The sequence below is a fragment of the Suillus paluster genome (assembly GCF_016628075.1).
Source record: "Suillus paluster strain FC165 chromosome Unknown EDB91scaffold_18, whole genome shotgun sequence".
NCBI lineage: Eukaryota > Fungi > Basidiomycota > Agaricomycetes > Boletales > Suillaceae > Suillus > Suillus paluster.
This window is the reverse complement of record NW_024537578.1, coordinates 185,133-211,388: the sequence shown is the minus strand read 5'-3', so window position 1 is coordinate 211,388 and position 26,256 is coordinate 185,133. Positions and strand designations below refer to the sequence as shown.

Sequence of the window (26,256 nt, the reverse complement as noted above, 5' to 3'; positions counted from 1 at the left end):
TTCGTCCGAACCCATGATATGATGGGAAGTATCCGTCGCTGGTTATTCGCTCGACAGTCACAGTGGAGAGAAAGCGAAGCACAAAAGTGCCACGTCGGTACAACAGTAGTAGCGGGAAGTACGTGGTTATTCAGACACATCGGGGATTCGAATATTTAAGACTGGTTTGAATGTCGTGCGAAATGTCAAGATAATACTTAATATTTAGGTTGTCGTCTAAGCGGACGTAAAATTTCAAATGTTAAAGAGATCTTGCACGACAAGAGAAATATAAAGTATCAGCGAACATTTTGTTACTGTCTGAACATCAATGATAATAAGAAATATAAATATATCTTTAATGCTGGCATAAACTTCGAAATGAAACTTCACATTTAAGACTCGAAAAAACTTCAACTATCGCACGTGACTGAATGTCTGCTCATGTATGAAGTTTAGACCGTCGCTTAGATGGGCGTTAAAATTCAAAATACCCCCTGACAATAAAACGTGAAAATAAATCATCAAGTTTTATCTCCAGATAAAACCGATCACCCGACGATCGCCCACTCACGGCTGAATCATCGCCCACTTACAACGTCATTGCCCACTTAAGTTTGAGATGCAAAATATTATGGGACTAGACAATGTGAAGTGAGATATGAAATATTGTACACAAACATAGTAGAGTGAAACTGAAGCCTGTTTGACAGTAGTCAGACACCGGTGATTTCTCGAGGTGAATGAATCTACTTACAAAATCATTTCAACTTGTATACAGGCTAGTGCTAATTGTCTGTAAAAGCTGAGCAGGAGATTAGAGACGCACAAGTAACAACCAATTTATTCTTACCACTTGCTTTGGTGGCAAGAAAACTGCAAGATGCCGCGTTGACGTTTTTCATCATTTTGTTGGTGCCCGCATTGAATTTGAGTGAGCCTTTCCACTGTGAGCCAGTCATTGGACTGTTAGCATCATTAGTGAATTTATGTCACTCTCGTGAAATGCCCTGTCGAATGTTGTCTAGGCGCGACTGAAACAAAAATTCACAGCGACTGGACCAGAACCCCACATTTAGTCCTGAGGCAGCCCATGCCTGGGGCCTGGGCCACCAGGAGATGATTTCAACATTCCCGTCATCTAGATTGTTATTCAAACATAAGTGCCTCTGTCGATGTAAACAAGAGAAACTTACTGGTATGCAAATAATACGTCCCGCACATGAAATCTACCTCCTCTTCTGACAGCTCATCATCGAAATAAGTCTGGCCATTAATGTCCAGCATGAGGCCAAACGGTACTGCTTCCCGTGAAATGCCATCGAGAACGGAGGGGAGAACATTGAACCCAAGACTATGTAAAGCCAGCCGCCATATGAGGCCACCATGAAGAAGTGCTGCTCTTGCGTGAGGCTGGTTCATGAACTCATGACAGTGCTGCTTGTACACGATGTAGTCAGCAAAAACAGGCCTAAAACGGGTGAGCCTGTGATCCTTGGGGGGGAAGACATGTCTGAGCGAGTATGTATGGAGTTCCATAAGTGGGCATCGAGCATGAGGCGGAACTGAGATTGGCTGCAATGTCTTTATAGCGATTCCTTTTTCAAGGAGGTTACGCATGATCTTGGTGATATCCGAGCCCCAGTCACGCCGGAGGCACATTGCAGCCGTAATAGCGTCGGGAACCGCCAGTTTCCAGGGCACCAGATTTGATGACAGTGACTTGATGATGTAGAGCCGCTGCTTGGGTTGTTGCACATAGGAAACTCGAATGTGTGTGTTCGAGACTGACAGGGACGAGTCAGGTCCTAGATCCCAGAGATCGGGCGGGATGTTTGACAACTGAGATTGAGGGAGGGTGACGAGGTAACCTATAAAACATGTGATAACATGCTTCTGTGCGTCTGGAATTGACGTGATATTCGTGGGGTTGTCGCTGACGAGTCTGCATAAGTGAGTCCACTGTGTCTTGTGCAAGTCCAATCATCGAATGTAGTTGATCTGCCTTGGGGTGTAGTGGTGGATGCTGCAAGGCGATATCCGAGATGAAAATGCAAAATTGAGACAAATTGCTCAACACTATGAGTGTATTGCATAGAAGGTGCAACCTCATAATGACCGAAGTAGGCTTCGATGTCTTTCAAGAAACTGGACAAGGGTGGTGGAGGGGCAGGGGGAGCAGGGGCAGGTTCAGAAGGAGCAGACAGCAGGCGTGAAATCATCTTCCTCCCAATCGCCATCAGGAACTGCTGGTAAGATCCAATGCATCACACAAGTCCCACTCATTACAGAACGAATCATATACCCTGGTAGATTTGCTATACGACATCCAAGTCATTGGTATCTCAGCCTTTGTGAGACAGATGCATTGACGAAAGCTGCCAAACTCGTCATTAGGTTGCCATTCAAACACCACGACTGTGTTGGATTTGCCAGGAATGCTGTGGTTCATGGCTACCCGCTCACGGCTCTGATGTGACTGCCGTTGAGCTGGTGTCTCTGTCTCCTCTTTCCTCTTGTTCTCCTGACGGCGCCACGCAAAGAATGTCTTCCAGTCTTCTCCTCGCCTCTGTCCAGAGTGGGGTTGGGAGACTGGGAACAGAGAGTCCACATGTGCTTCAGGAACATCAGACACGGGCTGTGCCCCACTGTTCTGACCCCATCCAAGGGCACTATCGTCCCAGTTAAGGACACTCTGAGTGTTGTCCTCTGGTCAACCCCACATACTATAGTCCGGCTCACCCCAACCCCAAGTGTCAGGCGTCTGCTTCCTTTGGGCTTCCTTGGTCGCACGGGCGATAGCTGCCGGAGATGCGATATAATGACGCAAAGTAGAATCAACGGCGGCAGAAGTATTCTGAGAAACGCGGACCCAAATCGGAAGCGAGAATTTCTCAAACATGGGCAATTGAACTTGCCAAGGACAGTGAATGGAAGAGATCAAGGCTCCCGTACGTGGCACGTTTGTCGTCAGATCTCCAATGAATGAGCGCGACAACTCAAGAACCCATTCAGCGGGTATGGGATGTCGGGGGTCACTCGTTAAGATAGCCGTCCACTGATTGGCACCTTGGTATCAATGACTCATGATGTACCATGAGCAGGTGGCGGCAATTACTGGAAATCCGTCAGGCAATCACAAACAATAAATAAACTGGTTGACTTACATAGAAATGCATCACACGACCTTATTGCAACCTTCTTAGCAACGCTAGCGTCTGCATGCGACCGTTGGTACCCATAGGTAGTTCGGAGCGCGTGGAAGTTTAGTCCCCCACGGAATGAATAATCCAGCACCCAAATGTTCCTGGCACCAGAGCAGTTTCTGCTCTAAGTTGACCCATTTTGCCCAAATATCACGGTGGAGAATGTGCTTTCCCGATGGATCTACCTCTGTAAGGAGGGAAAACCTGGAGTGGTTGAGGCATCCAAAGATCGGCCCATCAAAGCTAGGATTCAAAGGTACAAGGGGAAACCACGGACGAGTTCCGTATGCCCAGCGAGTAGTGAGTAGCGTATTACTATCGTTGGGAGAACAGTTGTAGTCTTTGTGAGGATCCCAAGGAGGTTTGTGAGGTATGACGTCAGGAAGGGAGTGTGCAGTGAGAGAGGTATAAACCTGCCCATCACGGATGATGACATGGAGATTGTTACTCATGGAAGTGAGGAGACGCAAAGAGTATCACAGTCAAGACTACCGCAACAGTACAAACTGTTACGTTAGGTTTAGATGAGAGACATTGAGAATATCACAGTCAAGACGAGAGACGTTCGCAGTCAAGACTATCACAACAGTACAAACTGTTATGTTAGGTCTAGATCAGAGACATTGAGAATATCGCAGTCAAGACTACCGCAACAGTACAAACTGTCACGTTAGATAAGGAAGAAGGTAACAAAATGAGAGAAGTTTGGTGCATCTAATATAGACGTAGTGGAGTTTCAACAAACAATTACCATATCAGTGGCAACAATACCAGGGGGTGTGGTCTGTGGTCTGTGTGGATTGAGACAAGTGGAGGAAAACAGAACAATGCCAGGGCTGTGGCGTGAGATGAGTGGAGAAAATTAAAATTAAAAACAGGATTTCGACTATGTGGCTTGAGACGTGGAGTAAAGAACTACTGAATGAAGATGACATTTTCCGATGATTAAGAAAATGATTTTGGACACAGGTATGTATTAGAATCTTATGCAAAGTCTGAAGAGAGGGAGAGCTGGCGGCGACCTGAGCTTGGTGTGGATCATTGGCAATGAAAGCAGAGAACGCCGGGTGGCACGACTGTACATACAGTCATGCCCTGGAAAAGGTCGTTGAAGGTCATTGTCAACGAGTTTCCACCCAAGTTATTTCTGCGATAGGCGGTCCCATAAAAGACCAGAAGGATGTTAAACCCATGATCAATATGGGACGAAGGGTCCTATGGAAGACCAGGGAAAAGATGTTAAACCTATGATCAATAAGAGGAGAATAATGTCATGACGACTCACTTCATAGATCTGCAGCTTCTGCCCAAGTTGTTTCTGCGATAGGCGGTCCAATGAAAGAGCAGGGTAAGGATGTTAAACCCATGATCAATATCGCAAAGGGCTGCCACGGATGTCAAACCAGGAAGCGATGGATGTTGACTTGGAGTTGGGACGTTGGCGGTGGTGATGAAAGTAGAGAACGCCGGGCACGACCATACATACAGTCATGCCCTGGAGAAGGTCGTGAAAGGTCGCTGTCGACTAGAAGGTGAGGAAGGTCGTTGTCGACAAGGAGAATGGCAGGCTCAACAGTACAAACCGTCGAACCTCCTAGAAGAAGGTAGTAAAGAACTTAGTAATAGTAATAAAGATGAGGGACTTAGAACTTTGGCGACGAAAGCGCCCAACAATCACAAACAACCATATTCGGAAATTGTTACATAACATTGACTGCTCAAGCCTTTCAACCCCAATGTTTATCACAACTATGAGCACAACAGTATGTACTGTCGTGCTCATCAAGTTCATCATTTCCATCTTCGGAGCACAACGGTATGTACTGTCATGTCTCATGTGTTTCAATAAATCCCATTATCACCCACCTCGCCAACTCCATCCTTTTTTGCTGATCAAGCCATCAACTCCTCCAGGTCATCCCCTCTACCATACATACAGTAGAGTGGGCGATGGATAATCCGCCTTCACTTACTGCGATCCTTTAGATCATGTTGGTCCATTCCTCCATACATCCTCTGAGTCAGGTAAGCTCCAATTGTTGACAGATCCAACCATTAATCAACCAATAAGTCCAGCCATCAACACCCATCATCTCCTCCACCGTACATACAGTGGAGTGGGCAATGGCTAATTCGCTTTCGCTTATTGCGACCCCTTGGATCACGTTGGACCATCCCATCCATCTTCTATGTCAGGTAACCAAGTCGTTTGTTAAAAATCCAACCCCATTGACCAACCGTTAACCCCTCCACCATACATACAGTGGAGGGGGAATTGACTTATCTTCTGTTCCCTGCAGTTCGCTTACACCGTCTATTCAACACGCTACTATGCTACCCCAACTGTCATCCATCGGAACGTCTCATCTGACACATTCAACCTTTCTACCTGACCTCCAGTAAGACCATCAAACCATCCGCCGTTGTATAGGGCCTTGGGTAATCCAGTGACCGGGTTCCGTACAGTTGTCAAATTTCCTGATGCGTGTATTCTTTTCATTGGTTTGGAACCCTGGGGCGCGAAAATTTCATCATCCAACACTCTCTGGTTATCAATGATATTCAGTTCTCACTCTATCCCACGACACCATGCCATGTTCTTGACCCAGAGTATGCATTCGACGTCGTTTTCTATGTCACTTTCTTCTGAACTCATACCCCCATCTCCCAGCGTCTTGATTAGTTTTTGAAGCCACTGCCAAGCTGGTAGGTCATTGTCCTCACCATCTTTCTTCAGCTCAATAACTTGCTCCAGAACTTTTGCTCTGCGGAGATATTTCTATAGACGCATTAGTATCCAAAGAGCCTTGAGATCATGCTGCGGACATACATTTTGCCGACGAGTTGTTTGGTGAACTGATTTCAGATTTTCACCTCTTTTTGCAATTAACCTCTCCTCCACTTCTGCTGCAGTCTCCAAGCTGCCCTTTGCTGTAACCTTTGGTTGTGCTGCTCTCCAGACCATCCACAGCCGCTTGTAGCGATCTTCAAGTATCGCCTTATAATAGCCATCCAACCTCCGGAATGGCCACTCCTCTTCTACACTCCTCTTCTTCAATTCTTCAAGGAGAATATCGAGAATTTTCGCATTCCAGGGGGTGTTAAATCCGTGTTTGAGATCAAAGGCCAGATTCTGGGTGTTGGGGCCTGGGCCATCTTCGTACTTGTACAAGTACACATCTTCACGATCCGCTGGTTGGTGCACAATAAAATCTGCATCTTGAGATATACTGAAGGTATCTTTGAGGAGATGCCGGATTTCACCCTACTTCATGCTTAGCATCAGCATATACATCAAAAATTTAACTCTCACAAGAAGGAAGTCTCTTTCATGGCTCAATTCTGCAGCCCTTTCTATCCTATTTCATCATCCTGCTTCTTTTTCCTTCGAGGACTACACTTCGTGGATGTCAGGATATCCTTATCGACAAGGATGTGTCTGAGTGCCGCCTCTATGCCTTTGGAGATCGCATTTTCCATTGCAGACATAGGGTAGATGTTGTCAGGCTGAAATTGCTGTGGCTCTTGCTCAATCGTCGCTGATCGTTCTCGATGTGTTTCCATAGGGTCGTCAGTGTCCTGCTATGATGTGAGTTTAAAACGAGTTCCAACTGCTTAGTACTTACCTCTACTACAGATACCAGGCGCATCTTGCGTGTTGTTCCACGTGCCTTCCTGATCTTTTTGATTGTCTTGAGGCACGGAGTCTTGAACTGTGGTTTCTGGGGCATTTGGGGTGGCTGTTGAGCGTTCCTTCAGGTGGGATTTGTGCCGATTTCTGTGGCCGCATGCTGTTGCCTACTGTGTCTTGTGAAGCGCTGCTCCATGTTAGCAAGCTTGTTCTCTTTTTCTACCTTCATTTTTTCTATTTCTAGTTGTAGCCTTTGCTCCATTTCGGCAAAAATGGCTCTCTCGCATTCTTCTAACTGCTTGACATCATTAGTGATTCCCGTGTTCAGTCGTTCTTCCCCACCTCTTGATTTTTTCTTGTATTTAAATCTGCGTTGTGTCGTGCCAGTTCTTCAGTCAACTACTTGCCATCATTAGTAATTCCTTGGTCAGTTGTTCTTTCTCACCTCTTGGTCTTTTCTTGCACTTATTTTTGCTTCATGCCGTTGTGGGTGAGGAAAATAGACTCTGGGTGATTCAGAAGTCTAACAAGGGTGCGAGACTTAGACTCATCCCGAGGGGATTGCTACTGGATAGCGAGTCCTCAAATAAGTGTGAGGAAACAAAGACTAGACTCTGTCTAGCGACCCAAAGGGTTCTGGTCCTTACAAGGACTGGGAACACAAAGATGTGGAGGGTTCCCGACGAGTGGAACTCAGTGCACGATGAGCGGAACTAATGTGCGACAAGCGGAACTAACTGAACTAATGTGGAACAAACAGAACAAACAGGGAACAAACAGAACTAATGGGGAACAAACGGAGGGAAAAGAAACTACGAGCCTGCAGGAGGATGGTTGGGCAAAGTCGGACCAGGCTTGTGTCTGGTACTTGCTCCAAGTCGTCAGATCCGATGTTGGGAATTTCGAGCAGAACTCACGGGGGCGGGAATGATGCAATGTGATCAGGAATAGATTTGGGAAGATATTTTAGACAGTGAGTGGAGTACTGGGAAGTACTCTGTAAGTGGAAGTGGAGTCGAGTCTATCAGAAGGTAAAAAAACTAAGATCCCATCTATTGCTACCTATATAGGAAGGGGTTCCAAAATGCGCTATGCTACAACCGGGTGAGGCTGTGAGATAAGGAATCGGTCCCGAGTAGTAGAAGGATCCGTATAAGTACTGTAACACATATGAAATGAGATAGGAACATGTTAGTAACATGGGGAACATAGCTAGTACTCACCAGCAAGGATGGAAGGATAAGGACAGGACGGAGGAGGATGTTCCGAAGGCTAAAAGGATATGATGCATGTGGTACGCGATTGTTCCGCTGGGTTCCGCTTGGTTCTGCTTGGTTCTGCTTGGTTCCGTGTAGCGGATGGCTCGGGGAAGATGCAGATGGGTAGCGGGATGGTAGCGGAATGCACTGGGAAAATGGTGGGAAGGCATGGGAATTATACGGGATATGGGCCTACAGTGGGGACGTTCCCCACACCGTGCTAGTTCTTCAGCAATGTTCTTCCTCAGCAGTGCTTGCTGCTGCTCTTGCCATGTGTGAATTTCCTATTAACTTGTAAGCATGCATCTGACTGAATGCATCTGTTGCACTTACTTGCTTTTCCCGCTCTCGCTCTCTCAGAGCTGCTTCCCATTGCTCATTGAAATCGTGCATGTGGCACTCACGCTCTTCTTCTGCAATACATTGTTGCTCCTCAATGTGGTCTTGAGCTTCTCGGTGTATCTGCCGGTATGATCAGCAGTGTATTTTCAATGAGTTTCTCGTGCGTACCGCTTCAGTTTCCTGTATAATATTGTTAATATGTTCTTGTTGTTCATACACAGTCTGGCGAAGTATCTGCAAATAGTCAAATTCACGAAAGTGATGCTTCCCAGATATCTGGATGGGCATTATGAGTCATGGAAGCTGACTTGTACTATCTACACACCACTTCATCTCTGGCCCTCTTGTTGAGTCGCGGCACACTGGTGGGAGGCTGACTGAGAGCATCCACGAAGTCACCAGCACCCTTATCGTCATCTTCATCGTCACCAAATAAATCTGTGTCATGAGATGTTTGTACGTCTTCTGGCTGAAACTCAGGATGTTGCATGTCGATGTCAATGTTATTGACACTCATAATGGGGCAATAATCCATCATCAGTTTGCAAACATCATTCCTGGGTCTTTTTAAGTTATGTGCATGCATTTTTGTCTTGATTCTTTTAGACATCTTGTTGTATGAATGAACAACAGAAGTTCCAACAGGTCCAGGTTCATCTTCATTGCTTTCAATTATCTTTTGCTCTATTCACTCTTACAATTACCTTGTACAATTACCCTTGGCGACCAATGTATTAACAGGAATATATTACTTCATACAATTACCCTTGACAACTAGCGCTGCAGGATTATCATTGCAGTATTATCATGCTTCGGTTTGGCTCTCCACTATTTTTTTTGTCAACTACATCCCCTGAACAATTATGGTTATTGTCTTTGACTCAGCACGTGAAGTTATTAAAAGACGGATCGCTGCTATAGCCTGCTTCCATCGCCCGCTTTCATCGCCCACATTCATCGCCCACTTCTTAGATTATTGCCTTGATTGAATTACAATCAGATGGTAAACACTCGCACATATATCCTTCCAACATCTGCTGTAAGTTATCACTTACTACCTCACACCCTTTATTTACCTTCAAATCAGATCCTGGAGCTTCACCTGTGGTGCAGGCTATATTCAGCATTGTGGACCAGACCCCGTCAGGTCACTATAGTTGACTGTGTTGCTCTGGCCGCTCACACACTGCTCAGCGTTTTCCTGTTCCTGAAAGTCTTCTCGAGGAGGCTACCATGCAGCCTTATGTTCACAACTGTTTCGTGAATGTGTGCGAAGGGAGACACATCTATCGATTCTGCATCTTCTTCAAGCGACATCTTCATCTCAGAGCCAATGTGCTTCTTAGCAGGGGTTATCATAAGTTCCAAGGCAATGCAGTTGTTATGAGGGTTGGAGCCAACCATCCCTCAGTTGTGAACATGCGAGCCAGCGATAATGCGCTTGCTGACTTTATAATTTACCAGTGAGTAAACTCGATGATCTATTGAGCCTACCATAACTATCTTTTCAGCTTTGCGCAAAGCATAAGTAGTCGTCCAAGAGCTAGGCTCCCACATGATCTTACTCTTGTGAAACCCTTGAGCACTTGTACCAATTGTTGGTCAGCTGCAAGGTGTGGAGTAGTATAATTTCCTAGACTACAAAAGCATTATTACATACTGAATTTCTCAGCTGGACTGCAGATATATGCCAAACAAGATCCGTTCCATATAGAATGCCATATTGTTGTAGTACAGTGCCATGATGATCTTGACCAAATGTTCGAAAGCGCCGGCTTGAACTGATACTGATGGGTTCTAGGTAGCTTCGCAGACGACTTGCATGATGTAGTTTCGCTCTCCCTGATGCGCATAAAACTCATGGTTACTAGTTGGTATTCCATCCTGTCTGATACCGTGAATGAATATGCTTGATTTTGGAATGCCAGCTTAACATAGAATGCATACAGCACGTAATAATGATGGAGACATCTAATGCAGTGGGGGTATCACTTCCTGACCTTGCTCTTGCTCTTGCCTACAGCCATTTCTCCCACCTTTCGTCTTGCACGACCAGACGTGTATTTCAGGCATGTCATGATCAAATCGTTGACTGGCCACAAGTTGTTATAATTGTCAAGGTCTGGGAAGTTGTCGAGTGCCTGAGATGATAAGTTCATTGACAATATTGAGACTCTGCAAAACTGTTCACCTTGCCATGCACGACATCCAATAGCACGGGACTTTGGGCAGAAGCGCATTTTGTCGTGTCAAGGTGGTCCTCGATGAGACTATGCATAGACCTCTTAGGAATTCGTGAGTTAATTTGCAATACAAAGGGTACAATGACAATTTGCAAACCTTGAATTTTGCATATGCCTTTGGATTCCAATCTAAAGCTTCGCGAAGTGTGTACCCCCCACGCCCCGGACGCCCAGGTTCACCGGCAGGTTTAGGAATATTTGAGTCTTCTGATAAACTCATGCTCGAAGTTGAGGAGTCGCTATTTGAGAAAGAATCCAAAGAGCCTGAGGAATCTGAGGGTGAAGGCATTCGAGAATGGGAGTGCGTGGAAGTGACTTTCTTGGTGTATGGAGAGGAAGAGCAATCAGAATGCTTGCACATCTGCTTCGCAAGCTTGGATTCAGGGGTGGGTGTAGATGACGAAGCCCTTGCAGTGGGAATGATACTAGCTTTAGGAACTAGGATTTCATCGGCAATAAGTGTAGTTGGGCAACGATTGGCATTGCCAAACAGCTCCAGCTGGTCCATGAGCATTGGGGGAAGAGGTGGTGGAGCACCAGGCTCCAAGTCATAGAAAGGTGGAACAATTGTAGTACTGCACATGATAGAGAAAGAACCGAGTAGCTACCTGGAACTTAAGGACGGTTCATGAGAGGTAAAGCATTCAACAGACTACCATATTGAGCAAAAACAATAAGGGGCTTCGAAAATGGTAACCAAGAATAGCACTTACAAAGAATAAGAATAAGAAGAATAGCAGAATAGCACTACACAAATGGTGTCGACAATGACTATAAAGTTACCATGGAATCAAACAAATACAGTAACAATACAAAAGTATTTGAAAACAAATGAGAAGTACAGATAAATACATTGTGAGCAGGTGACTACAGCGGATCATATCATAATGTCCTTCCTTGCATTGTTCAACAAGTCAGCGCAGCCACTGTGTTACAAGCTGCTCACTCATTTAACTGCCTATAATGGCTCTATCCATGCACTTGTGATTTCTAATGATGGACACCTGCTTGCATGCGGTGGTAAGAAAGCAGAAACTCAATCATAGACAGGGCTAACAAACAAACAGGTACCGAGGGAATCAAACTCTGGGATATCAAATCTCGGAAAGAACTCACATCTTCGGCTAATCATCATGAATCAAGGGGAACAGTCAGTTGCGCAATCTGGGCCACAACTATGAAAACCACGGCAGAAACCCTCTGTTATGGAACAGGCCTGGGTTATATTGTATGTTTGTGACACAGTCTCACAGATGTAAGGGCCTAGGTTTGCTGTTCAACCGTCTGTTGACACCAACAGGAAAAATTCCAGGAAATATGCACCAGGAGACTGGGAACAGGTTTTGAGATCACATGCTTGTCATGGCATTCAACTTCCTCTGAAGGCAACCTGCGAATTGTAGTTGGAACTAGAGACAAAATGGTTCAGGTTCTGACGCTCAACACAAGCTCACAGCTCCAGTCCGTCTTTGCAGTGCGACTTGAAAATACGGTGCCCAAGTCAGTAGCGTTTGCAGATAACCGGAGCATCTATGTGTTCGGGCTCTATGATGGCAACTTGTCAGTCCTTCCACTGCATACTTTCATTGCCTATTGCCTGATGCTGAGAGCTGAACAGCATGAAACTGAAGGATGAAGATGACAACATAGTGCAAGAAATTAGCTGCAAATCAGTGATGTGAGGAACTACCAGCTCTTGACCTGGGCGCGTTACTGACATTATATAGTGGTCATGCTGTGGTGTACTCAAAGTGGGGAATTTTCATTGTAGATAATGCAACAGACGGCTTTACATTATATCGCCTTGAAGGTGATGGTGAGCTTGTTCGAACATTTGCAACTGGTTTGCCAAGTGTGTCTGTCCCGAAGCAAGTGGCATTTGGGGAAGAAGGCAAGGTAGTTGTGGGAGGAAGTGACCATGGGCTAGTATACATATTTGATCGGAAGACGGGGCAGATACTTGAAACCCTCCACCACGCGGACACTGGCCTTGTGCAAACAATATCCATAAGTATTAAGACTAGTTGGAAAGAATGTCACTAAACTGGTTTAGACACGTGATCTCAATGGCCACTGCACAATTGCCAGCACTTCGCCCGTGCCAGGGCATGGGAAAACTACAATCAAGATATGGGCATATGACTACGCAGTGCCAAAGGTATCCAAGGCGCCCTCAGGGGATTACTGGTCCCTGTCGCACATACTGGTGATGTTGACACAACTACTGGCACTGCTATCTATGAGTGTCTTCCTGCTGATAAATTATAGAGACAGCTTTTTGGTAAGTGGGCCAGTTGGTCAGCAGGGATCTAACTAGCGCACCTTTAGGATAGCACACTGAACCACGTACATGGGTACATGACTCCGGCAACAATGATTAATGTGACCAATGACTTTTCACAGTGTGTCCAAGCTGCCATTATATTTGACAAGTATGTAGATATCGAGAAGGACAATAAGGAAGGGCCGACTGAAGGATACGTCAAAAATGACATTATGATGCTCCGGGAATTAGTGGCAAAGCTCATGGAGCTAGCTCAAGAAGTGGATGGAGAGATAGACAAAGATGAACATAGGGGCAAGCACAATACTGATTACCTGCGAGCAGCAAAAGGAGGTGAAGAGACGAAGGACCTATCTCTCGTCCAGTACATGTAGCACACTAGTTGAACATAGACATAGGTTTTGCATTATGCCCTCCACCGCATTGGGTAGATGGACATACAATAAGTCAATTCCCCCTCCACTGTATGTATGGTGGAGGGGTTAACGGTTGGTCAATGGGGTTGGATTTTTAACAAACGACTTGGTTACCTGACATAGAAGATGGATGGGATGGTCCAACGTGATCCAAGGGGTCGCAATAAGCGAAAGCGAATTAGCCATTGCCCACTCCACTGTATGTACGGTGGAGGAGATGATGGGTGTTGATGGCTGGACTTATTGGTTGATTAATGGTTGGATCTGTCAACAATTGGAGCTTACCTGACTCAGAGGATGTATGGAGGAATGGACCAACATGATCTAAAGGATCGCAGTAAGTGAAGGCGGATTATCCATCGCCCACTCTACTGTATGTATGGTAGAGGGGATGACCTGGAGGAGTTGATGGCTTGATCAGCAAAAAAGGATGGAGTTGGCGAGGTGGGTGATAATGGGATTTATTGAAACACATGAGACATGACAGTACATACCGTTGTGCTCCGAAGATGGAAATGATGAACTTGATGAGCACGACAGTACATACTGTTGTGCTCATAGTTGTGATAAACATTGGGGTTGAAAGGCTTGAGCAGTCAATGTTATGTAACAATTTCCGAATATGGTTGTTTGTGATTGTTGGGCGCTTTCGTCGCCAAAGTTCTAAGTCCCTCATCTTTATTACTATTACTAAGTTCTTTACTACCTTCTTCTAGGAGGTTCGACGGTTTGTACTGTTGAGCCTGCCATTCTCCTTGTCGACAACGACCTTCCTCACCTTCTAGTCGACAGCGACCTTTCACGACCTTCTCCAGGGCATGACTGTATGTATGGTCGTGCCCGGCGTTCTCTACTTTCATCACCACCGCCAACGTCCCAACTCCAAGTCAACATCCATCGCTTCCTGGTTTGACATCCGTGGCAGCCCTTTGCGATATTGATCATGGGTTTAACATCCTTACCCTGCTCTTTCATTGGACCGCCTATCGCAGAAACAACTTGGGCAGAAGCTGCAGATCTATGAAGTGAGTCGTCATGACATTATTCTCCTCTTATTGATCATAGGTTTAACATCTTTTCCCTGGTCTTCCATAGGACCCTTCATCCCATATTGATCATGGGTTTAACATCCTTCTGGTCTTTTATGGGACTGCCTATCGCAGAAATAACTTGGGTGGAAACTCATTAACAATGACCTTCAACGACCTTTTCCAGGGCATGACTGTATGTACAGTCGTGCTGCCCGGCGTTCTCTGCTTTCATTGCCAACGATCAGTCCACACCAAGCTCAGGTTGCTGCCAGCTCTCCCTGACAACAGAGTTATATTTCCTTGTTTGGTAGTTCTTGTAATGAACATCATATTTCTGTACAAGGCTTACTGCTGTCTTGTTATTTCATTACTGGAAATTGCGAGTTGTTTCTTCTATCATTGTTGTTCATCTGACTTAAAAGCTTGCCTATGCAGTCATTTCTGGCTCTCCAATTCTACAACTCTCGCTCCCATCCAATTCATAGAAATGACAGTACATACTGTCATTGCTATTGGTGACCATCCTGAATCAACTTCCATGGCTGAAACGAAGCTGTCTTATTTTCGCCCCGCTCCTCATGCCTGTGTCTCGCTCACAGTTCAAATGGTGCTTCTGTGAGGAATGCATCAAAACCGGTGATCATGCTGAGGATGGCACCCCTAAGGGGGTACTCATCGCAGAACGTCTTATGGTGTCACGAATTCCAAATACGAACCATTTTTCATTCCTCAGCTTCCCTCCGGCTACTTCTAGTTACCGAACCGATCACATGACCTCACTTACTGTCACACCTTCACCTCTTCATATATCACCCATGGTTTCTCCAATTGGCTCCCCTACTCCATGGGCTAGAACAATCTCGCTTCCCAAAGAAGAATCGGTTGGAGCTTGGGTTTCTGTTTAGTTGCCATATTACTCACCTGCTTATATATCATGATGTCATGCTCAGTCATCCGCAGTATTGTACGACTCTGTTCTCATTGGCTGATTTCTTTTAGACTCAGATAACTCCTATTCAATGTTATGTATATAAGTAGGTTAGTTAGTGTAAGTACTCCTTAGACTTAACCTCTTTGTTCTCTACAGTTGTAGTAGACCTAGACGTTCACACTCAATCCTATCTTGTTCATCATCAACTGTGACCGAGTCCTAGTGGTTGTGATCTGATCTTTACCATTCGGTGAATGTTAGTCATAACATATGGCTGCACATCTACAACGCACCAAATGTACCCAAGCAGAACATGCTGCCACTGGCTCTCCCCATATGGACGTCATCACGGATTTGTTAGTCTCACAGCTCCACGCACTCACCCTTATCAACAATGAACCGCCTGTTTCTCACCCCAATCCCACTCCACCATTATCTATTATGGCTCTGGCAGATGATCTTGAGCAACCCACTTTGCTAGATCCTTTTGTTACCCGTGAACCCAGAGTCACCATTGCTGGCGACGTCTCCCAAAAGATCACACATCAGCCAACTGTGAAGGCCTTGACAGTCCTTGATAACATAGAGTTCCACATTCAGCGGTGCTTTTGGTTGTTACTTGCAGGTAATTCCAATGATGTTGGTTGCAAGCTACTATTGCTGCGCACAGCTGTGGAGAACGTCAAACGAAATGCAGACCTTGTGATCACATGGAAGAGGGCAATTATGTTGGAGATAGATGGCTTAGAAGCCCAGTTCAACAGTCAAAAGCCTCCCGAAATGGACTTACATGCAGCAGTCAAATTTGATACCAGTAAGAGTTGACTATCTTCATCATGATCGTGTTCTGAATAGTCAATAGATGTTCACCATGAATCTCCACTGGATCAGTGTGATGAAATCGCACAGGTCGCCTTATTCATCACTGTGGTGTGTAAAGTCATCATGGGGGTCAGTAAGCGAGCCTGCAATTTCCTCTTGGGACTTATTTCAATCATGTTATTCCTTGCTTTCCAGAGATCAGATGGTAGCCTCAGCTCTTCCCATCAAAATGTGCTCAGGCAAATTCCAATGAATTTCAACACCACGCTCTCAAGATTCCATCTCACCAAGAAAACTGTTGTATATGTGGTCTGCTCCAGCTGTCACTGCACTTACAGCCCCCATCATGCAGACGGCTCAACTGTTCCTATATATCCTGAACGTTGCACACACCACCCCACGCCAGAGGCCGAATGTGGCAAGTCATTGCTCAGCCATGGCCCTGATGGAGTAGTGTGACCGAAGAAGACATTTGTTTACCACAATTTTAAAGACTACCTCGCCGGTCTCCTCTCCTGTACAGATATCGAGGGGGCGATGGATCAAGCCTGCGACAATTTGCAAGACTCAATCAATTCCCCCCATCCACCTTTGATGAAACACGCATTCGAGGCTCAGTTTCTCCATCAATTTTGTGGCCCAGACCCAGGTTCACTTTTTATTGATAGAGGAGATGAAGGGCGCTATGCTTCGCCCTTCACATGGACTTCTTCAACCCGGAGGGCATGAATTTGCATGGTGCTAACAAATCCTCTGGCATCATCTCTATGGCATGCTTGAATCTACCATTGGATATCAGGTATAAGCCTGAAAACATGTATCTTGCAGGAATCATCCCGGGTCCAAAACTAGCCGTCCCTCGAGCATCTCAATCACTACATCCAGCCACTTATCGATGACATGGTAGACTCATGGGAGCGCAGCATCAATTTTTCCAAGACTGCTTGTTTTCCTACTGGCCGGCTCGCTCACAGTGCTATTGTTTTGGCTGTTTGTGATCTTCCTGCCACTCGACATCTTGCTTCTTTAGCTGGAACCAATAACCATTTTTTTTGTAGCGCGTGCAATTGCTACCATAAGACCATGTACGGTAGAGTGGACTTCGAAAGCTGGAAACCTCATGATAAAGATGAACTCCGGAAGTTCGCTGAGCGGTGGAGGGATGCTGTGACGACCTCTGAACGAGAGAAACTATTCAAAGCTCACAGTGTGTGCTATTCAGAGATGTGGCATTTGCCATACTGGGATCCCTCGTGCCAGCTTGTTGTCGACCCGATGCATTGTATATTGGAAGGTTTAGTCCAGCATCACTCTCGTAACCTTCTCAGTTTGACTACAGCAACCACTTCATCGACTTTATCCCCTCTGGCCTTTTCATGCGACTTAGGCGATATGCCTCCAGGGATGACTTTGAAGGAAATGACTCAGGTTGCTGCTATATGCACCCTTCTTGTTTCCCAGTTGTCTTCCAATGACAAAAATCTGGATAACCTAAAAAATTCGCTGTTTCGCAAGAATACGGGACCTCTCAAGTTTGTTTGCGAGGCCTTGCAATGCACTCCCCAGAAATCTAGTAGATTGTTCAAAATCGACTACATCAAAGCTCTCATGGAATGGGTAAGTTCTTAATATGTCTACTTTGTTGCGAGTTTTTTTATGTTTGTTCTCAGCACTGTGGGAAACCTTTTGCTGCTCCTGAGAAGGAGCTTCAGCTTGGTTCTCTAGATGCCCTTCATTGTGTCCGAGATGTCATCCAGCAGATAATTGTTCCATCTTGGTTTACTTCAGTCCCAAGTGATTTCAGAAGCGCATCTGCCAGGACGATGAAAGCGGACGAATGGCGCTCTCTAATCACCATCTACATTCCTATTGCCCTGGTGAGCTTGTGGGGGGCCGGCACCTCGCATCCTTCCGATGAAGTTGGCACTCACCTTAGAGCTGTTCTTGACCATACTATGGAACTTGTTTGCGTGGTGTATCTCACATGCGCCCGAACAATGACTGCAGAGAGAGCACACATGTATCGCTCTCACATTGTGCATTATGTTGGAAATTTGAAGAAGATATACCCTACCTTTGCTCTGCGTCCAAATCACCACGCTGCCTTCCATATATACAACTATCTACTTCTATTTGGCCCGGCCCACTCTTGGTGGTGCTTTCCTTTCGAACGTTTGATTGGAATACTTCAGTGTCTTCCAGTAAATCATAAGACTGGTGAGTCTTTACAGAACACCAGTGTGTAATAGCGGGATTGACTTTTCAAGGCGAGTTGGAAACTACCATGTTATATTCATTTATCAAAACTTCAAAACTTCACTGTTGGCTTAGTCAACCTGATTGTCCGCCAGCTATTCAAGAGTGCAAATTTCTGTTTGACAGCACGTATGCTCCCAAGAGTGCTTCAACTCTCGGTGAAGAACTTGCTGAAGATCCTTTGGACGACAGTTTACAGGCTCCTTCTTCCGCTGTAGCTGTGGCTGTTCCTGAAGACTTGTTTGCGCTTATCAAACGATGCACAGCAATATTACACACACAACTAAAATTCAACAGGATTGTCTACAGCAGAGCCTCTACTCACATCGGGAATAGTCAAGTTTTTTTTCATCCTCAGGGTGACCAGTTATCGTCTCCTGTCCCCAGCAGTATCCAACATATCTATGCTACACCCATGGGTGAACTGGTGTTTGCTGTCCACAAGCTCCTCCTGCATCACAATCAGACCATTGATCCATTTGCTATGTATCCTTGTTTTCCTGCTAAAATGTACTCATCAAGCTCAAGTAGTCATTTGGAAAATGTCAAGGTATCCTGGGTTGTTAGTCACTTTGCTCAATGGGCAGTTTCAAGTGATACGGTAGTCATATTATCTCTATCTCGTGTAAGTACATTCATTCACCTCCCGAAATCACCAGTGTTTGACTACTGTCAAACAGGATTGATTTTCAGTTTCACTCTACTACATAGGTTCGCGTACATGTATATAACTCATTGTCTAGTCCCATAATATTTTGCATCTCAAACTTAAGTGGGCAATGACGTTGTAAGTGGGCGATGATTCAGCCGTGAGTGGGTGATCATCGGGCGATCAGTTTTATCTGGAGATAAAACTTGATGATTTATTTTCACGTTTTATTGTCAGGGGGTATATTGAATCTTAATGCCCATCTAAGCAATGGTCTAAACTTCATACATGAGCAGACATTCAGTCACGTGCAATAGTTGAAGTTTTTTCGAGTCTTAAATGTGAAGTTTCATTTTGAAGTTTATGCCAGCATTAAAGATATATTTATATTTCTTATTATCATTGATGTTCAGACAGTAACAAAATGTTCGCTGATACTTTATATTTCTCTTGTCGTGCAAGATCTCTTTAACATTTGAAATTTTACATCCGCTTAGACGACAACCTAAATATTAAGTATTATTTTGACATTTCGCACGACATTCAAACCAGTCTTAAATATTCGAATCCCCGATGTGAGAGTTGCACTTTTAATTATAGCTGGAGCTTAGCGCTTAGTCACGGTTAACGATGTCCGACAAACCGGTTTTCAGGATCTACTTATTATTAGTACTGCATCATGCTAGTTCTTCCCTAGTCATTCCTTCTTTATCAAGGGACCTGGCTTGTCTTGATTTCGATGAAACCCATCACCGCTCTTTGGTAAGCCTCAGTCCCATGGAGAGTAATACCGTGACTGTACTAAGTGGCATTGTGTCCGACATTCAATTCGACATACTGACTGTTTTACCTTGTTGCCTTGGGCCTTGGCCAGTATGCTAGTAGCTCTGTTAGGTCTTCAGTTTCGTGCAAGGCCTTCACTGCCCTCCCGACAAGCAGAAGTCTGCTGATGCTTGCAAATGCGCCAAAGGGTCTCCGACGCACTCAAGTCAACGTATATCATTCTCATAAAAAAAAACACCTCCATCACACTGCCAGAACTAATCGTGCTTCCGCACTGGTTTCATGCCTTTGTTGCCTTGGGCGAGTGGCTTTCCCAGGTGTCACTCGGCGCTATTTCATACACAATACCTTCGGTATATCAAGATGTCTAGTAGATACTCGACAAAAATTAAACTTGTCGTGGTTTTCGGGTGCATAGGGAGAAGGGAAGCTGATGGAAGCCATGAGCTTGAGCCTAATGATGCTGCGTCACCATCAAGATAGAGATGCAACCCGTGTACTTTGATGTTATACCTGTGCTGTGAGTTGCGATTCAAGTTGCTGAGTCAAGCTACTTATGGAAGATCCGAGGTAGCCCCAAGTTGTGAAGGTAAATCCCTACGATCCCGAGCGAAATTCGACTAAACTCGTGCATACGAAAGCATACGAAGTATGATTGCGAGCGCTTTGATCGGGGCGTGGCACTGGCTAGGGTCACTGATTGATGTTGATTGATGCCGCTTCACTTTAAAAATACGTCAAGGCACAGGTACTCAAGCCTGCGGTATGTACTTCATTCGTGTTGATTGATGTCAATGTACCGCATCACAACCCTGGAGGCGCGGCACGACCGCGTCATCCTACACAGTAATCTTGCGAGGTCTCTAGGTATCGCTCAGTCACCACCGCACATCAAGACGGCAGTGTTGGTGATCATTACCATGCCACAGCGCAGGAGGTAAAGTATAAAAGTCGTATGGTTATTGATACAAGTATTTCCATAATACCACAGAAACAAATATCTGATCAACAAACCATGTCTCAAGAACGCTTCACGTCTTTTGCTATCATCGGCGCAGGTCCTAACACCGGGATTCCCATCGTGAAGGTGACATTCATTATAATATCCTTGCAGTTCTCGTCCTCAACCATCGCTATTAGGCATTCCTCGCCATTGGCGCTCCAATTCTCGTTATTGCTAGGCCGACATCTACGAACCCCTCTGCTTTCCCTGCCGATGATCCTAACCTAAAGGTTGTGCGCGCAGACTATACGTCTGCATCTGAGATCTCCGCAATTCTTCGCGAGCACAAAGTAGATGTTCTCATTTCCACCGTTACCCTTGTTTTCGGAGGTGTAGTTGGCCAGAATGTTCTCGCCGATGCTGCCAAGGAGGCAGGTGTGAAGCTCTTTGTGCCCAGCGAGTTCGGTATTTTACCGCAATTAGCCAAAGGCGGTATAGCTTTTCAAAAGACTGACTTCGCAGGCGAGTAATAATTATAACACTTCGTAACGTGGACTCACCCTCCATTAATAGTTTATGCAAAGTCCATTGGATTGCCAACTCTCCGCATCTTCGTGAGTAACACTTTTGGATGTTGTTGTAAGCACTGAACACGATACACGGACAACTAGAATGGATTGTTCTACGAGTTTGTGCCTTGGCTCACCGCGCTTGCTGACACTGGCAAATTTCATATCGTGGACAAAGGAGAAACACCAGGGTCGTTCACTGCGGTATCCGACGTTGCAGGATACGTGGCTCATATTCTTACCACTCAACCTCCATCTCGCCTACTTGATGTTGAAATTCACATCGAGGGACAGCGCGCAACGTTCTCGGAGATCGCTGCCCTATATAAAGGCAGCGTACCTGTGGTACATTGTGATGCCCTTCCTATGGAAGGTGTGGTCAATGCGCCATTCCGTACTCTCTTCCAGAAGCACATTGGAGTTGGAGGGGGAAGTTGCGGGTGGAACCCTGTGACAAAGTCGGACGATCCGGTATCAGCTAGCAGGGACAACTCACTATGGGAGGGGCACCGCTGGTTGACCATTGGGGAGGTTCTTGGACTGTAATGTGGTGTAAATGTGCTAGATGCTGAGTAACTCCAGGGGTTCTCTTAACATAGACCCGATACATACACGAAGTAGGGTGAATAATCGTGCATAGTGTCTTCCCATTGCCTGTGCCAACGGTGATCCCTGCAAGCAAGCATCTTGCACAGCCATCCCCCAGTTTTTCTGCCTGCTACCTCGAGGGAGAGGTTTACGGTTTGACTCCGAACACCAATGTACTGTAAGGCTTTACGAGTTCGACCAGGAAATGAATACATAGATCATGAGAGATGTGAGTGAATGGGAGTCAAGTCACTCCTGGTATCGAACAGTACAGACGTGCTTCTATACGTGAGTGAGTGGCTCATCAAAGCGGTACTACAAAGGGGATTCCATCGTCAGCGGAGTGGCACTCCTTAAAGTACTCAACTGTAAGTTGCCTGTCCTCACTTCTTGGAAGTGTTTATGTATCACTCCCCGGCGTGACTTCACGTTCATGCTTCATAAGGCGGAGACGAATCCACCTAGCCTGCACAACCCGTGGCCGGCACTCAGACTTCATCTCGACCTGCCATAAGTTGGCCACAAGTAATAAAAATATAATTGCCTCGTAATGGTGCTACCGCTGATCGGTACATACAGCATGCAATGTCCAACCTAGGGCCTAGCCATAAACAAAGAATCAGAAAAAATGGTATCGTCCCAGGGAAAGGGGGTTGAAATCGGCATGCGTTGTACAAATAACGGCTTCCGTTCCTGGTTTAGTATGGAATACGCTTCTTGTTAAGGTTGGTGCCACTTACATTTCGTTCGACTCGATGCTGAGCGCACGTAGGAATACCTTCACATCTTCCGGGGGGCAAGTGCCGCGAAAAATGCACCGCGGGCATGCGCAAAGGTAACTTTGCGGCGACCCACTCTATTAGCAATGTTACTGTTCTTCGATAGCTTACCGTATTAGTACATCGCCACACACGTGGTTAAAACCATCTAGATCTCGGTTAAAGCTGTCGACAAGTGACGGATGTGGGGAGATGTGGAGTGGGATGTACTGAATTAATGCGGGGATCGTTTCCGGGAGTCATTTATAGGCGTTTATTGGCTCGCGAGGTTGGGGCCTCTGGGGGTTACAATAAACGAACGAGATAAGAAATTTCCTTATCGAGTCTGGTTCCACGTAGTTGGCAGTGCGCCGATCATTACATAAAATTAAAATCATCTGTGCATGTGCGATGTGCGTGATTTCTCGAAGGCCCCTAAAGGCCCTCGGACAATGTGGAGGCGGGTCCGAAATCAATTTGAAATCGAGGGAATCCGGACCAGGACAAAGAATCAAGTTACACCTTCTTAACCCCCACAGATGACCTGACATTGCAGTACACACATGGATGAGGTTTTGATTCTCGACGACGAAGGAATGAGGTTGGCCTACACCCGTTGAGGCTGGAGCAGAGCATGCACGACGTCGTAGCATCGACGTCCGGACCCAGGCCGCCAATGACCGTACCTGCTTCTGGTTGTCCGCTCGACAGCGGAGAGAAAGCGAGGCACACAAGTGTCATCGGTACAACGGTAGTAGAGGGAAGTGCGTGGTTATCGCGGGTCCATTTTATATAAAACGCTTCGTTCGACTGGAGTGTTTGGTTAATGATGGCAGGTAAAGGTTTCCAGGATCTCACGTGTCCTGACGCCTGTCACCGCACTGGAATATTTTCGGTAAGCAGATCAATCCAGTATGTGATAATATGACATTCCAGTTCGACCACCTACAACATGTGGATTGCTTAACTTACAAACGGGGGCCACATGACGTTCAACCACCAACTTGGGCTCAGGAGAGCCCATTTCATGTGTCACCACGTTGAAATCAGCGTGCGTTGTACAAATCACGGCTTCCGTTCCTGATCTCTCATTTGAACCTCCAAATCCTACACAACCTCAACGCCCTCCTCATCTTCCTCCTGAGATCCCTCCTCCGGGAGCAACAAGTTCAGCACCAGGGCAACAAGGCCAGACATTAAAACTGCCATCGATAGATTTAGTATCATGCTACAAGAACGCGCAAGACTTGTCCGCTTACAGGGTGTGCTCAACACGATCGTGATGCTCTCAAACAACCCTTCGAGGCCTTTATTTGGGTTCTTCACTCCATCGAATAGGTGAGTGAATATACCGGGCATAAGAAGGTCCCCGAAGCCAAACGACAGTGCTGCAGCGAGGATGAATCTATCGCGCCGCGTGTACTTGACGAAGGAAAGAACACGGAGACCTGAGACGACAACGCTCGCAAAGAGGAAGGTTGTCACACCACCCAAGACAGGATTGGGTACTAGAAATGGTAAGTGCCTGAAAGAGGACTGGCGAAAAACGAAGCATACTTGCGAGGAAGAACCCTGAAATCTTTCCGACTGTACCAAATATGATGAGGAAGACACAACACCATCTTCCTGCTGCGCGGTTTGCACAGCGAGTGACGGAAATGACACCGTTATTCTACGTCAACTACAAGATGAGATCATGCACAACAGTGACACAGGAGATGTTTTCAAACCTGAGCAAATATCGACAGCGGAGCGACAGTAAACAAGGCGGAAACGAATCCACCTATCCCATCGCTCTATGACTTGGTCAGAATATCGTTGGCGACCATTTGCATGAAACTACGAACCAAAATACCGCCTTGTATTCTTGAATCGAAGTCCTCTCCATCGACACGGATGCGAGACACTTCCGCAGATGCAGTGATGTCACCAATGGCTTCCATTGCCAGCGAAACTTGACATCGGTGTTTCATTCAGCCTGTTCCCCAATGAGAGAGCTATGCTTACCGTATACTGCCAGCATAGGCAAGATGGCCGGTCCGTACACATTGATCTTGAATCGATGTACCCTGCCCGAACCATTCAGACTTGATTTCGACGTACGAGTGTAGATACATTACCATAAAAATGTGATTGCAGGTGCGGTCGTGATGGTACTTCCGTCGATGTATCCTGCCGCACCAGCGACGATGCATCCCACAGCAAGCCCAACGATGATACTCGCATTCTTGAGGAATGGAGAGCCGAATAGTTCCGTGAGGATTATGCTCACGAAAGAAAGGAACCCGAGACCGATGAACTCTGGAGAGCCCCATCTGTCATACGGTTGTCATTACCATCCTGGGTTCACGCGTGTCAAACATACGGTAAAGCATGGGGAGCCCCAACTGTCGGGCATAACTGATAGATCCCGCTAGTTGGGCGCGTTTGACACCCATTCGAACCACCACCCCAGTTAGAGATCCCAGAAGCCCCGATGAGGGATGAACCGATCATCAGGATAACGGTGCCTGAGATAGTAAGTGAGCGTCCACTAAGACAGTCACAATTACTAGCCATACCAGTGACCATGGGAGGAAAGATCCGTTGCAAAATTCGCGGACGGACAAATGACAATCCAATCTCCAGAAATGAACAGATAAGGGATGTGCCTTCATAACACCAATAAGTTATATTTTGCTAGGCACCGAAGTCCAACTTACCAAGTACCATCCCATAAGCATCTGGGCACGGACCTCGTGTCACAGTGCCATCCGCAGCGGTTGTCGAAGGGCATGTGCCGTTGGCATACATCGCGTTGAAAATCTGTGTTTATCCACGCCATCAATAAAATCGCATGCGTAGAACTGAGGCAAGCATACAGCATTTGCCGTACTGAGTGTAGCAAAACTGGTCCCGACAACGGACAACAGCCCAGTACCGAGGTAATAACCCCTCCACAACTTTACGTGTGACATTTGAACTAGACTAAGAATGCCTGGTTCGCAAATCAGCTTTGCATCGCATAACTTGGTCGTGATCAGACATACCACATCCGATGAGTGAAGCTGATATCATGTAGGACGACGTACTAGCATCCAGCATCAAGGTACTAGCAAGGATGATGGGTGGTGTGATGAGACCTGCAAGCATCGCGAGTGCGTGCTGTAACCCACTCGCCATAGCCAGAACGAGTGGGAGTTCATCTTCAATACCATAAAACGGTGGCTGTTTGCGTCTAGCTGTAGGAAGAGAGGGTAGACAGAGCCATCGATAATCATAGTCACCAAGCCAGCCGTGCTTCGTAGTCACTTTTTGTTGCGCGGCGCTGAATATAGAGCGTGGGTCTGGATTAGCTGCAGGCGATGGTTGTTCTTTGGTCACTGAAGACACGGAAGCACACGACATGATCGTTTTCTGCCCGAAAAACTGAGGACAAGAATTTCCGAGTGCTAATCAGCGTGCACGACCAAGTGGGTCCAGGGAAGGATCCGGCTCCGGCTAACCTAGCTTTTATCATTTCGACAAACAGTGGCAGGTACCCCAAGGGCCTGGGGGCCAACAAGGCACCAGCGCTTGGTTGAAGG

At 46.1% G+C, this 26,256-nt stretch overlaps 9 protein-coding genes across 9 annotated transcripts; 3 read left to right on the top strand and 6 right to left on the bottom strand.

The window, feature by feature from the left end:
- Window positions 1-767: 767 nt before the first annotated feature.
- EDB91DRAFT_1051155 (uncharacterized protein) lies at window positions 768-1,518 on the bottom strand (the record flags this gene model as incomplete). The annotated part of the gene is made up of 3 exons (XM_041313592.1): window positions 768-945; window positions 976-1,120; window positions 1,176-1,518. 3 exons carry the CDS (start codon window positions 1,516-1,518, stop codon window positions 768-770), a joined length of 666 nt encoding a protein of 221 aa, XP_041178497.1.
- Window positions 1,519-3,190: 1,672 nt separating this feature from the next.
- EDB91DRAFT_1247118 (uncharacterized protein) lies at window positions 3,191-3,637 on the bottom strand (the record flags this gene model as incomplete). The annotated part of the gene is made up of 1 exon (XM_041322771.1): window positions 3,191-3,637. One exon carries the CDS (start codon window positions 3,635-3,637, stop codon window positions 3,191-3,193), a length of 447 nt encoding a protein of 148 aa, XP_041178496.1.
- A 2,216-nt stretch (window positions 3,638-5,853) lies between these two features.
- Window positions 5,854-6,450, bottom strand: EDB91DRAFT_1012171 (uncharacterized protein; the record flags this gene model as incomplete). Its single annotated transcript, XM_041312436.1, has 2 exons — window positions 5,854-5,964; window positions 6,016-6,450. Coding segments are annotated over 2 exons (546 nt in total), but the record flags the coding sequence as incomplete, so codon positions are not given.
- A 1,638-nt stretch (window positions 6,451-8,088) lies between these two features.
- Window positions 8,089-8,934, bottom strand: EDB91DRAFT_1247116 (uncharacterized protein; the record flags this gene model as incomplete). Its single annotated transcript, XM_041322770.1, has 5 exons — window positions 8,089-8,222; window positions 8,272-8,359; window positions 8,409-8,537; window positions 8,586-8,693; window positions 8,743-8,934. The coding sequence occupies 5 exons, from the start codon at window positions 8,932-8,934 to the stop codon at window positions 8,089-8,091; spliced, it is 651 nt and encodes a 216-aa protein (XP_041178494.1).
- Window positions 8,935-9,611: 677 nt separating this feature from the next.
- Window positions 9,612-9,884, top strand: EDB91DRAFT_1051206 (uncharacterized protein; the record flags this gene model as incomplete). Its single annotated transcript, XM_041313595.1, has 1 exon — window positions 9,612-9,884. A coding segment is annotated over one exon (273 nt), but the record flags the coding sequence as incomplete, so codon positions are not given.
- Window positions 9,885-10,405: 521 nt separating this feature from the next.
- On the bottom strand, window positions 10,406-11,243 carry EDB91DRAFT_1247115 (uncharacterized protein; the record flags this gene model as incomplete). The annotated part of the gene is made up of 3 exons (XM_041322769.1): window positions 10,406-10,558; window positions 10,609-10,701; window positions 10,758-11,243. 3 exons carry the CDS (start codon window positions 11,241-11,243, stop codon window positions 10,406-10,408), a joined length of 732 nt encoding a protein of 243 aa, XP_041178492.1.
- Window positions 11,244-11,954: 711 nt separating this feature from the next.
- On the top strand, window positions 11,955-12,703 carry EDB91DRAFT_1050978 (uncharacterized protein; the record flags this gene model as incomplete). The annotated part of the gene is made up of 2 exons (XM_041313576.1): window positions 11,955-12,224; window positions 12,344-12,703. Coding segments are annotated over 2 exons (630 nt in total), but the record flags the coding sequence as incomplete, so codon positions are not given.
- Window positions 12,704-20,847: 8,144 nt separating this feature from the next.
- On the top strand, window positions 20,848-21,890 carry EDB91DRAFT_1236649 (uncharacterized protein; the record flags this gene model as incomplete). The annotated part of the gene is made up of 4 exons (XM_041321488.1): window positions 20,848-20,919; window positions 20,973-21,297; window positions 21,349-21,389; window positions 21,447-21,890. The coding sequence occupies 4 exons, from the start codon at window positions 20,848-20,850 to the stop codon at window positions 21,888-21,890; spliced, it is 882 nt and encodes a 293-aa protein (XP_041178490.1).
- A 1,698-nt stretch (window positions 21,891-23,588) lies between these two features.
- EDB91DRAFT_1125099 (xanthine/uracil permease) lies at window positions 23,589-26,256 on the bottom strand. The gene is made up of 12 exons (XM_041318380.1): window positions 25,720-26,256; window positions 25,552-25,667; window positions 25,393-25,495; window positions 25,252-25,341; window positions 25,056-25,200; window positions 24,811-25,005; window positions 24,698-24,759; window positions 24,538-24,644; window positions 24,421-24,486; window positions 24,248-24,362; window positions 23,950-24,198; window positions 23,589-23,892 (listed from the first exon to the last, which is right to left on the bottom strand). Exons 1-12 carry the CDS (start codon window positions 26,075-26,077, stop codon window positions 23,798-23,800), a joined length of 1,701 nt encoding a protein of 566 aa, XP_041178489.1. The 5' UTR covers window positions 26,078-26,256; the 3' UTR covers window positions 23,589-23,797.